Source organism: Lissotriton vulgaris, chromosome 11, assembly GCF_964263255.1.
Source record: "Lissotriton vulgaris chromosome 11, aLisVul1.2, whole genome shotgun sequence".
NCBI classification, from domain to species: Eukaryota; Metazoa; Chordata; class Amphibia; order Caudata; family Salamandridae; genus Lissotriton; species Lissotriton vulgaris.
The window spans coordinates 953,484,989-953,502,809 of NC_141699.1; the positions used below are offsets into that span (position 1 = coordinate 953,484,989).

The following is a 17,821-nucleotide window of genomic DNA, read 5'->3' on the forward strand; positions in this document are numbered from 1 at the left end:
AAATATTTGCAATGAAAATAATCATTTAGGATAACAACAAAACTTTAATGCTATTTATCTTTGTTACGGGTATGAACTGCTCCCGAAACCATGGAAACATTTTGGAAACAGAAACTAAAACATATGTTCTGAATAAACCCCTTTTGAACCTTGTTACTAGTGTATTTAATAGGATTTTGTTATCACTGTTGTTAAAACGTGTGCTATTAATCAGAAGCAGACATTCAATCATGAACACCACTAACGAAGGAAAAATATTTGCACAGTTACATAGACTTCCCTGTTCAATAATTGTGAGGCTTATAAGAGTCCATTTGTTTAAGACAATAAAGAAAGCGAGCCAGATCAAAGCAAATACAGCCCAACTTTTATCACTACATTTCTTCCCTAAAATGATGTTTTTCCTTTGCATGTAATGAAAGCCTGGCTGTTAACACATATATCACTGACAGGAAAGTGCATTTAAAACAGACTCAATAGAATGTGCTGACAACCTTACCTCGTCTTTACTTTGTCCAGCAAATGCTTCTTGGACGTACAGTCTTCCAACAGCATCATCCAGATTGTCGTTGACATAGTTTGCACAACGCCTCCAAACAGCAGTTTCTGATGTTGTTCCAAACAGTGCCTGCAAAACATCACAGAACTTCAGAGCTCGGTAATTGTTACATGATGCAGACTGGTCTAATTGCTGAATGTGTATGCACAAGGCATGGAAGTTATATTCATTCCTGAAATGATGAATAATTGCCATCTTAAAGCTAATAATTATCCCAAATATGAATAAATGCACTTATTATTGATATATGGAAATGCTGGCCCCAGTTCACCACACCCCTATTTGAGTTTTGTGTAGTTGATGTGCTGCAAAAGTAGAAAGTGTAGAATAAGAGTGTGGACATTTGGATTTTGTATGTGCAGACATCATAACTTCAAAACATCTTGCAGATAACTACCTACCAAGTTGTCCTATATCAGCTGTGACACCTTCAGCTAGCCCTTGATTTTCATCAAAGAGAAATTAACATGTTTGTATTTTTAGACCCAAACATACATTGGTAAAAACACCACAAGTCCCATAATACAAAGTGTTGTGAAAAGTGAGGTGTGGATGACAGTGTCACAAATGACATGATGTCTTTATGCAGCTAGAACAGTGCATTTCTTGCCATAATCACAGGTGACTTCTGAGGCCAGTGAGTTAGGACTTGAAAATAACACCTGCTCAAAGGTGCATGAGGCCAACGAAGTTTTCACTTGGCTACATATTTTCATGCGAAGAATAGAAAATGGATAGTAAAATAACCTACTACTGTGAATGGTACTTAATTCGCACAATTTACATTTCTGGGGTTAAAGGAAAGACGTTTATGCCAGGGCTACAATGACAATATTACATTTCCTTGGTGTGCAGCTGGGGTTTATGTGAATGGGTTGAAAGTCAACAATCTCAGCGTGTCATAGCAGCTAGGGATCAAGTCCAGTGTATATATATTAAGGGTGGGTATAGTTCGCGAAGTAGCGCTACGCGAAGCTACGCAAAGTGCACTTCGCACTACGCAAACTTCACGTAGCACTACGCGAGCTGCGTAGTAGCCTGTTCGCACTGTGCAAGATGTCTTTTCAATGATTGCACAGTGCGGACAAGCAGCCGGCACTGTGCAATCATTGAAAACGGCATCTTGCACAGTGTGAGCTGTAGTTTTCTGCCGCTCGAGTACATTATTACTCGAGCTGCAGCTTTCTCAAGGCGAACTGGTAGTTTCTCATTGAGAGCGGTCGCGAGCATGCGCAACCACTAACAATGAGAAACCTTACCTCCCCGCGTTGAGAATCTCGCCGGGATGTCATTTTGCTTGCTCGCGGTCGCAAACATGACGTTCAGGACCGCGAACAAGCAAAAAATGAGCGCTGCACTACGCTACGCTGCACTACGCGTGTTCACACTGTCCTACGTGCAGCTCGCGTAGAGCGAAGTTGCGCAAACTTCGCAAACTCCGCGAGCGTAGTGTAGTGCTTCGCCCAGGGTTAATATATATGCAGCCTGGTGGCACCACTTTGAATTAGGGGACTAACAAAGCAGGCCAAAAATAATAATAAAAATGTACATGAAATGAAAGCAGCCTCTGGCATAAAGCAGAGCAAAAAATGTTAAGGATTGAGCAGCGGCACAGAAAGTTTTTTCAAGCAAGGTAACAACAAATAAAAGTTTTTTTACACTTGGAAGATTAAACGACCCCCACAGCATGTCAAAGTCTGCAAGTAATCTGTGAATGATATCACATCTGCTACGGGTACTGCTGCAAAAGCATTCTTGTATAGCCTGATCAAACCCCCCTCTCCCAGCCAATGGTGTTGCCACACCATCAACTATCTACTCCCCTCCTTACTGCTAATATCCAATCTAGCCTTTGCACCACTGACTTTGCTTCTTATTTCTCCAGTAAATTCACCCCTAAAAAATCACTGACAATTTCCCATCTCCAGCACCTGTTTGCATGCAGCAATCATGAAGGAAGCCAGCCTAATCTATGCTTCCTCCAACTCACAGGCCCACAACCCATCTTTTAACCTCACTATTTCAAATTGGCAGCAGTCCCACCACTTCAAAAGAGGCTGCCTATGACTAGCTCCTCCTTCCTCTCAAGCTATCACCCTGTGTTTCAGATTCGTTTTCAAAACACTTGAGCAGGTATTATTAAACCCCTCCCTCTCTAATCTTCTGCCCACACTCTATATACACTTTCCACATGGGTTTCACACTGTATTCCACAGAGATCACCCTTTGAAATGTTTCAGATATGATCACTTCAGCTCGCCGTAGCCATCTGCCAAACATCCTTGATTCCCAAGCAGCTTCCAACACTCTATTTTTCAAATCACTCTTCCTCTGCACATGTTACATCTCACTCTCAATACACCCACCACTATGAGTGGGAGTTCACCAAACATCTATCAAAGATGTCTTCCTTTTCTCTCTATGCATGACTTGCCCTTGTGATATTATCTTCATTTCTGCCCGTTCATGGCAACCGTATGTGAAGATACATCAGTGTTTTATTCTTTATCTGAGATACACTTACTGACAGTGCCTGACAAAGCTCAACAATTGCTGGAGGATGAAATCTCGGAGGAAGTGCTATTGGAAGTCATATCACACCTTCCATATGGAGAAGACCTGGGCAACCATGTATTAGTTTGGGAGTTTTAAAGGACCAAAAAATACCTGCTTGTTTCTTTAAAAAAAAATGAAGAAGACACCACTGGTAGGCTCTGACTAGATGTCAGAAAGCCAAAGTAAGTCTCATTTCAAACCAGATAGGGCCTATCTTGCTTATATTAGGTACAGCCACATTTCCCTTTTCAGTACAGATGTAAAATATTACACCTGGGCGAAATTTATGTTACACTGGAGCAATTTGCCTAATTACGTATTAAGCCATTTTGTGTAATTATGTGCCATTCGCTGTCAACATTTACTGCAAAACATGACATTCACAGTTACAATAGCATGTGAGAAGATGTTGTTGGCAGTGCTTTTGTTTAAATTCATTCCCCTGAATTTTTTTTACACAATAACTCATTTTGTGATCAAAAATAGCGCTAAATGACAGATGTGCATTTCATGTAATTATGTGTAATTTCGCGTACTTTGGACGATCTTTCACATAATCATGTAAATCAAACTAGTAAAATTTCAACCCACCCCCCAAAAAAACATGGCCTGAGGTGCTGGATAGAAGTCTGAAATGAGTCATTACCAATCTTGATACAAATACATTTATCACACTTCAGATATTTCCTTGATAGGACATGAAGAAACCATCTGCATTCCTTAGCTGATTTCCCCTGACACGTGAAGGAGGATCTGGCAGAGATAGTCATGGTGACTCTTGATGTGGAGAAGGCATTCAACCGCGTCGAGTAGGACCTTCTTTTCAGAACATTCGCGAGGGAGTCACTATGGTATTACTTCATTGCCATAGTTATACACTCATGCAACTGCTCAGATTAATTATGCATGCCTTATCGCTGATGTTTTCTGTATCTTTACTGGTAAAGTGAGAAGAGTTGTCCCCCTACCGCACTGTAGTTCCAGTTTGGTGCAGAACTGTTGGCGTTGGCTCTACATCAGGCAGTTAAATCAGGGGTATACACCGTGTACTGAAGTTCCAAGGTCATGCTTTATGCTGCTGATATCTTACTTTTCATAACTCGCCAGAGCATCGATACAAACTTGACAAAGCTCATTGTAGATTTACATACTTCTCGAGGTATTCGTTTAATGGGAAAAGACCAAGATCTTACCAATATCTACAGGCACCACAAGGGTGGTAATCAATGCTCTTAAATTCCCATAGAAAACTTCCAATTGGAAATATCTAGATTTTCTGCCCAACAGAGGTCTGGTCTGCTCAATATGGTTGAAAACAAGCTGCTGCTCTTAATTGTGAAAACAGACAATGACTTCATATAGTGGTCATAACTCCATCTGTCACTGGGGTGGGGGGGGGCAAGTAGCGATTATTAAGATGACTGTGGCACCATGATGGCCAGAATGTTCCCCCATCCAAAACCCAAATCCTCATTGTATCTCATGGAGAAATGTATTAAGGCATTTATTGGGTCAGGCAGGAAGCCCAGGCTTAAATCTGCAGAACTACTTGCTTCCTGTGCAACACAGAGATGGGTATTTATCTCCTGATGCTCCATCTAATAGCTACAAATAGCTTAATGTTAAGGATACACCTTTGTGGACCATTTTTGATTGCTCCTACTTAGGCTGTCCTGCGGGTCTTGATGTGATATGCCACAAGGTACCTGCCCATATTATACCTCAGAAACTGCCTGAGATGTCCATGCAAGATGCCTGGCTCACAACACAGAGGAAACTGGAACTAATGGTCCCCTTTCTGGCTTTTTGGATGTCAAGATAGGGAATGGGCTTTTTACAGGTGAGCCTGCTTGGCCAGAGGGACTACCGAACTAGAGGACCTTTTCTGTTAAGGGCTCCTTAAGTCTATTGAAGAAGTACACAAAAAATGTAATATGTGCATCACCCAGAAATAGCAATGTCAACAATTCTTACATTGCCTTAGAAGCGAACTGGGGCAGACCGCCTTCACGTTTCTGTCTTCACCAATTCTTTGTTTTGTGCAATGGCAGGGCCAGATAGAGAGGTAAACTCAGAACTTGTGTAATGTATTGATCACAAAACTGCTATGTGAAGCAGTGGGATTATGGTCAGGGGCATACTGGAAGATGAAGTTGTCCTATGTACACATGGAAGAAAACTCGACTGGCCTGTTAAATTCTCATGACAAGGAAGAAAGAGAATCCAGACCTTGGCTGACATGCTTAAAGTCCTCACAAAACTGATACTGTACTCTGGAATGGATATGCATTGTATGACTGATTGCCGATAACTGATGTTGAAGATATGGAGTCTTGAATTGTAATCTATCACATATTCTGTGGTCATAGCATTTGGATGATACTGGTCAATTGTACAGCAATGTCGACAAGCAACTAGCGTTGCCTGTTTTAATCTTCATCCCGATTGGCAATACTACATGACACAATGATGTGGAAAGAACCAATATGCTTTGTGATATTTCAGGGTCAATTCATAACAATTTTTTTAATAAACCTACTTTTGAAGGCCCAACACACTCTTGACCTGCTTTTTAATATCCAGTTTGGGTGGGTTTTAACACTCATATGAGCGCTGGGCCAACAACTCCTCTCAGTAGTCAAAATCTATGCCAACAGTGAGTGTGTACTCAACTCCTTATTACTATAAGCCAATTGTATTAGACACAAATCATTCATAGAAAGATACTTAATACATGATTTCCATATCAAGACCTTCAAAAGAAAACTATCAGCATTACAATGAAAAATTGTTCTAAAGGAACTATTTTGTGAGAAATAAATGTCTTTCACCCAAATAAGCCTGAAGAAATTTCTTTGGAGCATCACTTAATTTGTCAAATCCTTTGCTAAAAACTCTTTCTATGAATGATTCATATCTAATACCATTGGCTTATAATAATAAGGGGTTGAATACACACTCACTGTTGACATAGTCAATTCATCACCATGCCTGTTCTATAACAGTATGAGTATATATACACAACCACATATACATATACACATGTACACACATGCATGCATGCACACACACACACACAGAGACCACACACACACACACACATACACACACACACACACACACACACACACACACACACACACACACACACACACACACACACACACACACTCAGAACTGTTGACATCATAAACCACAAATCCGAAGGCAGAGTGGTTTGTAAATGTCACCAAAAAGCAAAGATGGCAAAGTTAGACCATATTACACATGGCGCCTGTTACATATTGCTTATATTACATGCTTAGTTTGAGGTAGCTGGCTTAAAAAAGCTGTTTTCTTCAAAGTGCAGCTAAAAATGGGCACTGATTGAAGTTTGAATGTTTAGAGTTTGTTTATCATTTTTGAATAAATTGTTGAGTAGACAATAAGCAATTTTAAAGGTCAGTGGTTTTAGCCAATTTAATGGCATCAGTGTTAACCACATAATTATGGATTTACTATATTTGCCTCATATTTTGCAAAATTTGCAGCATTTCGTCAATTATTTTCATTGATTGAAAAATAATCAATAATCAATCATAAATAATCAGATCTCAAAATAGATAATATAAAAAGCAATTCAATATGTGAAGGTCTTCCACTTCTGAAAGGAAGTCATCAGTATATGTCATCAATAATATTATTTAACACGCCATGGATTATGTCATATGTGAGGTCATAAGTAGTGCACAGCGGGTGATCAAGTTTTAATTAGCTCATTAACTTATACCCGGAGACTTTAATTTTTTTTGTTTGTTTTTCTTACTTCAATACCTAGCTCTAGAGTCACTGAACCCTTTGTTTTTTTTTCTGTGAATTTCAGTTTTCGTATTACGTTATTCCAAATCCTGCAATGCAATCACTGGATGACAGACCCTGCACCAATCCCACCACTGTGCATGGCTATCCAGCAAGGGGATGGCTGTATTTTTTGTCAGGATGCAGTGAGAAGTAGCGGTTTAGCAGCAGGGCCTGGCATCTGGCCAGGTTCTGCACCCAATCAACCCCACACAGGCAGGCAATCCTTTCCTGTGCAGCAGGGAGCTGGCCACAGGGCCTGGCCTCTGGCCTGGCACCATTTCACCCCACCACAGGAAGCTAATAGCCTTCAGCCATGTGTAATTGGGAATTGACCACAGGGCCTGGATTCCTGCCAAGCTCTGAGCCCAACTTAACCACAGCGGATCATCGCCAGCTGCCTATGGCCGAAGGTGTATGCAGAGCGAGGTTGGGTGCAGGGCCACATGGTACTGCATTATTATTAAAGCTTCCCCAGCGAGGCTTTCATTGTACCATAGGGTGCCCATGCTGGATTCTGCAGGAATAAATCATTACCCACAGCATGAAAATTAGACATTTATTTTAGATTTTGTACCACTTGGTGGTTCTTTTAGGACACCACACAGGTGCAAGTGGTCAGGGAGTCCCTACACTGTCCACTTAAAGTACTTTTCAAAATAAGTTTCAGGACTGCAATGGCATCCACAACATTTTCTATTGCGTTGCTGTTGGAAAATCAGATCACTCGGTACTGTGAGATGGATCCCATGCCCTAAATAAACTATAATTAATGCCCTCGCCTTGTGCTGTAAATGACCTCACATTTTGCATTACTCGTGATGAAATGTTCATTGACGGCATTAATAAAATCTGAAAGTACATCAATGATAACAACACTGTGCAAAGCAAAGGGCAAGAGTTATAGTCACTTTAGGAAATGAGATATAGTTATTTGAGATAAATATAATAGGTGGTTTTCAGTGGGTTTGTCGGTTTAAAACGTGCAGCCTGATTCATGAAAACCGAAATCTGCGATTTTCAAATTGCGATTAACTGCGAATCGCAATTTAGAAATCGCAGATCGGTATTCATGAAATTTACCGAGAAAAAAATGCAATTCGCACGCGGCCGCAAAAAGCGTTTGCGAGTTACGGGAATCGCAGAATAATCGCTATTTTCGGCAACATCGTGTAGGAATTGCGATATTGCAAATAGCGATATCGCTAATTGCGAGATCGCTAATTGCGAGATCGCAAAATGCGAGATCGCAAAATCGCGAGATCGGGAAAACGGGAAGTCGCATTTCGAGCACAGTGATGACATCACAACCAGGAAGCAGCCAGTTCCCACCCCCATTCACAACAGTGAGGCAGACCTCGCGCAGCAACCAACTCAGCTCCTACCAGGACACCTGCAAACTTGATATTCCACACCCTATCTCACTGCAGCAATGGCAGAGGAGGCTGTACCAGGGCCCAGCAACACCGGGCGCAAGAGGAAAATGAAGTTCTCCGAACAGGAGTTGGAGCACCTCATCGAAGGTGTGGTTGAGAACCACTCAAAATTGTTTGGGAGAGAATCAAGGAGGGTGCCTGAGCAGGAGAAAAGGCGAATCTGGGTCAGGATAGCGGCCACAGTGAACTCCGTGGGCGTGGCACACAGGTCACTGGAGAAACTAAAGAAGAGTTGGTACGACCTCCGAGGTCGTGCCAAGGAGAAGGTGGCCGAGAGGCTGGGCGAGACCCTGGCCACTGGAGGGGGAGGACCTACAGTCCCTCCCAACACCCCCATGGAGGACCGCGTCGAGGATACGTTGGAGCCCGAGGCGTGCATTGGGGTCACCAGATTGGACTCATCCCGCCCCACCCAAGAGAGTCAAGGTAAGTGACATGCGACTGCGACCCTGTCCCCTATCAATGCCCATGACCCTATAGCCTCCCATAATGTTCCAAAGTCATGCCATCCGTGCACATTAGGTAATGCCCTAAAGCATTGTGGGACATGTAGTCTGCCCACAATGTACAAGTACCCCAATGCAGCCAGACAGGTCCCAAAGTACGCAATGCCACAGCCAGTCAGGGAATGTCATCCAGCATGCATGTAGCAACTGCTCGTGTGACATATGCATGAAACTAATGAACGCCCACTTCCCCTCACAGGTGGCGCAGACAGCAGCGACAGTGACAGGCTGCTCATCGATGAGCAACCACTGGATGTGCCGTCACGAACACATCCTGCACCAACAGGCGCAGCACCTACCCCTGCAGTCAGGCCCACAGCATCTGCGCCTCCACCATCAGGCGCACCACCTACCCCTGCAGCCAGGCCCACATCATCTGCGCCTCCACCATCAGGCGCACCACCTACCCTTGCAGCCAGGCCCACAGCATCTGCGCCTCCACCATCAGGCGCACCACCTACGCCTACCTCAACACCACCAGCAGCTGGAGCCTCCACATCTGGTCCAGCGACAGCGGTGACACAGCGCCCACCCACTGTGGGCAGCCAGCAGAGCAGGCATGGCAGGGCTCGCCTGCAGAACAATGCACCCAGCGGCAGGAGGTGGATGGAAGTGCGCTTGCCGAGCATGAGCATTGAGCCTAGGATGCTACGCATTCACCAGCTGCAGGCACGCCGGCAAGGGGCCATACAATTTCAGCTACATAATATTAGCCGCAATGTGGCAAATGTGGCAGAGAGGATGGACTGCATGACGGCAGCCATGGAGGCCAACACTGCTGCGCTAATATCTCAGCGCAACACCGCCCGCCGCCGCCACCGGCAGCTACTGACGCGGCTGTCCGCATACACCAGATCTAACTACGTGATCGGGAATGCGACGTCCCAGCTATCGTGACGGTCCCTGGCGCAGCAGCAGCAGCTAATCCAATGCTGTGAGGATGTGGCCAGAGTGTTAGAGCACCTCACCACTGCCGTTATGGCACTCCATCCCACTCTACCAGGCAATGTCGGGGGGGACGATGCCAGCGAGGGCACCTCCAGTGTGAGCAGCCTGTCTGCCTCACAGGTTGCAGTGTTACGACGTAGCACCAGGCCCACTGCAGGGTCACGTGCGGTGGCAGAGGAGGAGCCGGAGAGGCACTTGGGTGCTTCGCGCCGGAGGCGCACCTGAGTAACATGTACTTTTACAGGGACATGCTGACACTACAAGCCTGCCCTGTGTTTTGGACGCAGCAGTATGGGGCAATACTGATTGCATAGGAAGGATGGCAACTTGCACTATTATTGTGAATCCAACAATAATATTTATTCTTGCATCATACATTGGCGTCCTGTCATTATTTACATTTGCATGCAATTGTGATTTGTTGGGTGAGGGGAGTGGGTGCACTAGAAACTGTTCATTGTGATGTGGTTGCAGCGTCTGTGGTCTTCAGATGGGTTCTCCCCGCGTGCATGGCGCACATGTGCAGGTGGACGGTCGTCCCATTCCGACTCACTGCCAGAGATGTCTACAGGTATCCGGCGCTTGGTAGCAATGTTGTGTAGTCTTGCACACACAGCCACAATGAGGCAGCACACATCAGGACTGTAGTACATGGCCCCACCTGTCTTGTGAAGTATGCGGAATCTGCTCTTCAGTAGCCCAAAAGTCCTCTCAATGCAATTCCTTGTGCGTATGTGTGATACGTTGTAACGCTGTTGCTGTGGTGTAGCAGGGTTGAGGTATGGGGTGAGGAGGTATTCAAGCAGGGCGTAGCCACTGTCACCTGAATGAGAGGAGCAGAGGGTGAGTGCCTGTGCAGCGCAGCTACTTCATCGCAGTGTGACATTGTGGGCAAAGTGTACTTACCAAGTAGGTGTCCTTCCCCGAAGTCTCCCCTGGCCAGTCGTGTGTGGAGGCCGCTGTGCCGGAATATGAATGAGTCATGTGTACTCCCCGGGTACTGTGCCACTATGTCCGTGATGTATGTCATAGCATTGCAGACCATCTGGATGTTGAGGGAGTGGTAGGACTTGCGATTGCGGTACATGTACTCCGTTGCAGCTGGTGGGCAGATGTGGATGTGGGTACAGTCAATGCATCCTATCACTTGTGGGAAATGGGCGACATTGTAGAATTGAAGCTTGGTCTCATCCAAATCCTGTTGGCTTGTAGGAAATTTGATGTGGTGGTGTAGCTGGGTCAGCATTGCGTCAAGGAAACTCCCTAGGCAGCGGGACATGGTGGGCTGGGATATCCCCCCAGCAGCCGCAACTATCCCCTGGAAGCTCCCAGAGGCCAGGAGGTGCAGGCTACACAATACCTGGACATGTGTTGGCACGGCATTGGTCCGCCTTGTTGGGTGCTGCATCAGGGGGTCAAGGTCCTGAATTAGCTTGATGATCATTGCCCCATTCAGGCGGTACTTTGCGTATATTTGCTCTCTGGTTTGGCCCAGCAGGGTGACCCGCTGGCGGAATATCCTGTCCTGGATTCTGCATCTCCTCCATGCTGCTCGCTGTAGCCTTCGCCGCCTGACCACCATGTACATTCCTGGCATTGTGACACTCCTTATTCTGATGCTGCTTCTCCTTAAGTGTGTTTGGTCAGGCCAGCACCAGTTGCTGATTGGCCAATGGTTTAAAAAAAAAAAATTCCTATGGGTTTGATGGTTACCACCTGCTTTGGGTTGTCCTTAAATTGCACCTCGCAAACTGCGATTTTGTTTTTTTTCGCTAATTGTGATTTTTCATGAATCCCGATTGCGATGATATTGCGATTTTGCTATTTTTTTCGCAGATTCCGTGATTTCTCGCTATTTCCGATTCGCAAATGGTCTACTGCCGGGATTCTGCAAATCTTTTAGCGATTTCGCAATTCTGTGTTAGCGATTTTGCTATTATCGTGGTGAATACAGATTAGGGAAATTGCGCCCGCGATAGAATTTTCGCAGCTATAGCGAGCACAATTTTGCTTCATGAATCAGGCTGGTGATGTTTTAACTGAAATTTTCACCCAGCTATAACATCCATTTAACCATTTTTTTTCCAATGAATTTTCGGATTTATAAAAATGCAAAATAAGATATTATCACTGTACCTAACTATAAAGTCACTTCAACCTTTGGTGTTTTTCAAATGGTGTTTTACTACCATGTGTAAGGGCAAACCCCTTTTTCTCTTTTGGAGTTTTGGGTTTATATAGGGCAAACTTGACCCGAAGGTATCAGAGTGCTCTACATGAGCACCAGTTGGTTCACAGATGGACATCATGCACCTGCGGGCAGGCCCTATGTCCAGCCCTGTGGAATTCTCACTGTGTCCTGGCCTATGTTCAGCTCCCTGTGGGCTTCCAGGCCTTCTGCCATATACAATCTTGCCTGTTCACTGCAAACCTCCGCAGCAGCTCAGACCCCACCCCCTTGTTTAAGAAAATGTTTCCAGTCTCGCAAGACTCTTTCGGGAGGCAGTGCAGACCATGCGTTAATGTGGGATCCCATGGGAGTTCATGGGACTGCACTGGCTCACACTGGACACCCACAGAATTCCCCCCAAAATATATTTTTTAATTTGCCCATGGGCGACCCTCCCCCATAAGGTGCAGGGAGTCCAGTTACCTTGCCCCCTTTATACCTTATTTTTAAAAAAAATTCGGGACACAGGGACTGAATCTCTGTGTCCTGAAGTGGCTGCTGCAACATTTTTCTTCATGTCGCGGCCAGCCAATTAAAACGCAAGCTCCCCCGGGAGTTCACTGGTGCCATTTGCTCCCCCGAGGTGACCAATGGGAAACAAAACCCCTCTACAAATCAGATTGCACTACTATTTGAAGTTGCGCGACCCAATCACACCAAGTTGTTTTTACACCAAATCACAAAAAAAAACCTCTTTCTGGAGCAAGAGGAACACTCTTTCTGGAGTTTCATATCCAGTTTGGAGTAATTCTGTTCAGCCTTTTTCTCTGAATCACTGTTCAACTTTCCAATGGAAAATTACATGGGGAAATAGCGAACTGGGACACCCTTTTTTTTTCGACTGCCGCTTGACAGATCACCTAGAAACAGTCTAGGAAGGAGCTGCGGAGCATGAACTTTTTAAAAAAAATGTTATGATGAGTTGTCAAATGGTGCTAAGGATTTCAGCAAACCAGGAAATGCTCATCCTATGATAACTAGGTCCTAACTATAACTATGCAGTGGTTACCATCACTGTGTAATATATATACATGGTTATATATAAAAAAAAGTTTCAAAAGAAATAGGGCTTGCTTTAAATAGATATATTGTCCACCCTGTTACATTCTTAATAAGGCAGACAGAGTCAGTGTGAAGAGGGTGTTTAATCTTTCCCACCAAGTTGGGGCAGTATGGCATCCAGCACCCAGGGTGCCGCAAGGAGCTCTGAATAGCTCATGAGAGGAGACGCCCTTTCTCCTCTATCTGATTAATTGGAGCATTTCCCCCCAGCTTCTCTTAGGGTGGGAGACTGTGGTGGACCGTCTGCGTGCTTGTGGATATGGCGTTCTGGAGCTCTACCTGACCAATCCGGAGGATGTGGTTCGGCATCTGGTCAGCGTCATAGGTCTGCTTGTTGGTCTTTGCTGTGAGCCCCTATTGCTGTCACCTCTGCTGCAGCCCCATTGAATTTCTTAACTTGAAGGGATGAGTTTTCAATGCTGGGCTCTATGAATACGAGGTTCAGGTACGTGATCTACACCGCAGGAGCACTGCAAGCTGCTGTCGCCACCACAAGCTGCAAGCAAGCAATCATTGAGAACCAAGAAAATAGATGTAAAGGGGGGTCTAGAATGCTGAGCTTTTTTCAGGAATTGTATCGCCTGCTGCAATCTGCTTTATTCAGCTATGGGAAGGACGTGTTGCCCAGGTTTCATCACTCCACACGGGAGTGAGGTGACATGAGTTGGAGTAACTTTTCCATGTATGTGACTGATTTAATATGCTTGCCAATGCTTACTGCTATAAGCAATACTTGACTTGGCATACACTGTCTCACAACAGTTTCTAACTGTAGCCTGTAACTGCTTGCATATGTGATCACAGTGGATGGCATGGCAAAGCATTTAATGTACATGCAATAGATCATAATGGTTACAAAGTATAGTGGGGGAAGAGGGTGGCAGAACCCAGCATTCCATCAGTGACATAAATAACAAGTGGCAGGAATCTAACTGATCCACTCTTTAACATAGCAATTTAACCTGGTGTTGACTATTAAGGCTGTTTAAGGAGATCTTAATCTTAGAGGTGGCAGGTGGCTGGCAGCTGCAATAGAGAAAAAGAGGGTGACTGTGCTAATAGAAAGATCCCAAATAAATATCCAGCAATGCAAGAAACTTTGGGTGTCCAAAAGGGCTGGGCGTAGTTCGCAAAGTTACAAAAAACGAGTGGCAGAGTGCAGTGCAAACTGCAGTTTGTCCTGGTATTCCTACCGCTCGGGTAGAAATTCTACTGGAGTGACAGCTTGTGCTCACAAACGTACTGTTTGCGATCCCAAACTTACCGTTTGCGATTGTGAGCGGGGAAAATCTTCGTGAACAGAGAATATTTCACCGCCCAGACCTAGAGTTCAAATTAAAAATCCCACACGTATGTAAAAGGACTTGTAAGATCGCTCCCTTAGATCTAATTTCTGGATCCCTGGAATACCTGAGAGCATTGGGAGTATTGAGGGCACAAGTGTAAATAAGATTGACTGGATTGCCAAGTTTATCTCCATGAATGTGCTTGATAATCAACTGGAAGGTAGACAACAGGTTATTTCATCACTGTCTATTGCTAGATCACATAGGGTGCCACCAGGCCCATCAAAGCCTAGGAACAAGTCTTGTAAAATAATTGTATGTTTTCAATACTTCAGGAAGGAAAGAACATTAACAATCGCTAAAGAGTGTAGGAGATTTACAACACAAGAAGGATGCTCTTTTTCTATCTTTAAAGACCTAGTCTGGGAAACTGCCTCAAGGCATAGAGAAATGAGAGTACTCATACCAATATTCAAGGCTCTTCCTCTTCCAATATCCATTCTCTGATCCACAAAGGACTCGACAATTTTTGGAAGATAGACATTAGTTATGTCACAGAAATCATGGTGTCTTGAACTAAGAAGAATAGACTGGAAAGTTGGAAAGATGATAAATCGCTAATGTTGTTTGTTAGAGGAAATTATACATTATGCATAGGGAGGAGGAGAACGTGACTCCCTCACAAGTATTGCCTAGATGTCAGGCTTAACATACAAACTGGGTTAGTACTCTTTTCCCCTGGTAATGACGAACCAGGATGTCGTAGCAAAAAAAGGAAGGAAGAGTTGTGGTTGGGGAGGAAGAGGGGCCATGGGGGCAAGGAGATTAGAAGGAAGAAGGAAAGGAGGTATATTTGGTTTACAACTAGGAAAAGGGAGCAGTAAAGTTAAAACAATACTCAAAATTAGGGAAAATAGTTAAAATCCTATAGTGGAATATTAATAGCAATAAAATGGGAAGACAAACAAAATGCCAAAGTGGTTTCTGATACCTGGCGGTTGAAGCCAACAGACAACAGACCTTACTAATTCTGAGGCTACAAAGACCTGCAAAGGATATATGTTGCCAGGAATCTATGATTTAATTAGTGCTACATGTTCTTTGGGGCAGAACAGGGTCTGTAAAAAAGATTTAATAACATATTTAAAATTATGAACTCTAAGGTAGACTCTGCTGGCAGATGGTCAATAGTGGAGATAACCAATCTTGAAAACAGAGATTTTAGCTAATCTATACACACCTAGTCATGAGAATCCTCTGTTGTTTGCTAAGATAATGCTGGAACTGAGTGGTTATAACTCACATATTATTATTTTGGATGTTTTTTATTGTATATCAAACTCGATTGAATCTACTAAAGCTGCATATACAGGACGTAGGAAGAACACCAGAGTCACTATAAATTATATTATGAAAGCCTTACATTAAGTGGATGTGTGGATGATTATCAATCCTAATTCACAGGAGCATACCTTTGAGTCCATACCTCATAGGCAATACTCACAAATTGATATATGTTTGACTAGTGCACCAATTGCCTCATCGTATCAAATTCGAATTCAGCATTTCTTGCACTTTTATCAACCTACAATAGAATTACTATGGGAGCTGTTCCTCTTTGACAGCCAAACATAACTGGGAGATAGGACACACCCTAGTCACAACTGGGTGGGCCATCATTGGCAATATGAGAGGGAGGAGCTGGGCCCAGCCCCACTTGCACGTGAATAGGCTTTGTCCTGCCTAAACACAAAGGACTGCATAACCCCTGTAGGTAGTCTGGAGTCAGTCCCAGAAAGGCAGTGTATCTGCACACTTCAAAGGCAAGCCTCTAGAAGCTTCTTCCCACTTCAAAGGCACATATTGGTTTAAATACTGGACCACAGACATCAACTCTTCAGTACACTTCTGGACCTGTGGATCCTCTGCCAGGAAGAAGGAGTACTGTGCTGCCAAAAGGACTGCCACTCTGCTGGACTGCTGCTCTGAAGGAACTGCTGGCTTGCTGTGCTGACCTGCTACCCTTTTGCCTGGGTGAGAAGGACCACATCTCTTGAAGCCAGAACCTAGGGTGCCCCCAAGCCCTGGACACTTGTAAGTTGGACGAAGGTACTTGCAGCCTCTGTGGATCCAGTGGAACCGACGCATCTCATCTGCTGTGCATCATAACCCCCAGCAGAACCAAAGCATCTCCACTGCGGCGTGGATTGGACCTGTCACAAAGACCCACATCACCTCTACAGCCCACAATGCCTTTGGAACCACCACTGCGAGATGCATCCGCGATGCAGACCCTTTCTTCCCTCACCGATGGAAGCTTCGATGACGACAACAGAGTCTGCAATGCAGTCTCGCAGCTCCAGGCTTCCAAACGCATGCCCCTTTGATAGGACTCTCGATGATAATGTAAGCCCTCGTATCGCAGCCTTGCACCAAGAAACTAATGCATAGCTTTGGTTGTGCAACGCATCTTTGCCGCTTTTATTGGCAATGCTTTGCAAACCAGGATTTAAAGTACTTGTGTTCAGTGGGTCTAATTGGGTCCCTGTTTCCGGTCCACACTCCACCGCGGTCGGCCTGAGCTTGTGATTATGTCCTGGTCTGGCGAACCAAATATCCACAGTTGATGCTTTGTGCTTATTGAATATCTTGGGTTCTACTGATTGGATTTTTGACAGGTTGGTCTTGTTTAATTTATTTGAGAAAATCCTATTTTTCTAACTTGGTGCCCAATGTAGGAAGGTGGATATCTGACTATGGTTACCCCCAAACTTTTTGCCTAGTGTTTAGCTGGTTTTTGACATAGTTGGCCTGGGATCCTGCTATTCAGGGCCCCAGGCTAATTGCTCTCTCCTTAAAATGGACTCCATGTACCTTAGATGCATACACAATTGGAACTGGTTCACCTTATAGGCCCCTGTAACAGTGTACCATAGGTACCCAGGGCATAGGTGCATCCAAGGCCTACCAGGGGCTGCAGCATGTATTGTGCCACCCCTGGCCTGGCCTCCATATTTGACACAACTGGCTGATCACTCAGCTGGGGTAAGTTGGTGTAATCACCTCTTGCTTAGATATAGTATCCCTATATATAACCTTAACTGGACACATGTTAACCTATAAGCCATTCCTTTGGAAGGCCCCTGCAATCCTGGGGGCAGAGTGCGTGGTTTCATGTGAGATGGTGCTCTAGCATGAGCTGAGCCTATCTGCAGCTGTCGGGAACAACTCCCTTAGCTGTTCCGGGATATTGCCATACCATATACTCTTAAGTGCATTATAATCCTCGCGATTATATGCTAACTTTGGTTTGGCTTTATCAAAACATGTCGAGTAAGGTGTCATACGATTTTGAATACTATCCCCTCGACAGTTCTGTCGACGGGGATAGCATTCCACCC

At 44.6% G+C, this 17,821-nt stretch overlaps 1 protein-coding gene across 4 annotated transcripts in view; it reads right to left on the reverse strand.

Annotated features, from left to right (window-relative positions):
• MME (membrane metalloendopeptidase) overlaps nucleotides 1-17,821 on the reverse strand; it is a 384,364-nt gene that overhangs the window by 113,597 nt on the left and 252,946 nt on the right. For all 4 annotated transcript variants that reach the window (XM_086944118.1, XM_086944117.1, XM_086944116.1 and 1 more), the window contains exon 13: nucleotides 500-628. In XM_086944118.1, coding sequence (XP_086800244.1) covers nucleotides 500-628 — 129 coding nt within the window. The remainder of the gene's footprint in view (nucleotides 1-499; nucleotides 629-17,821) is intronic.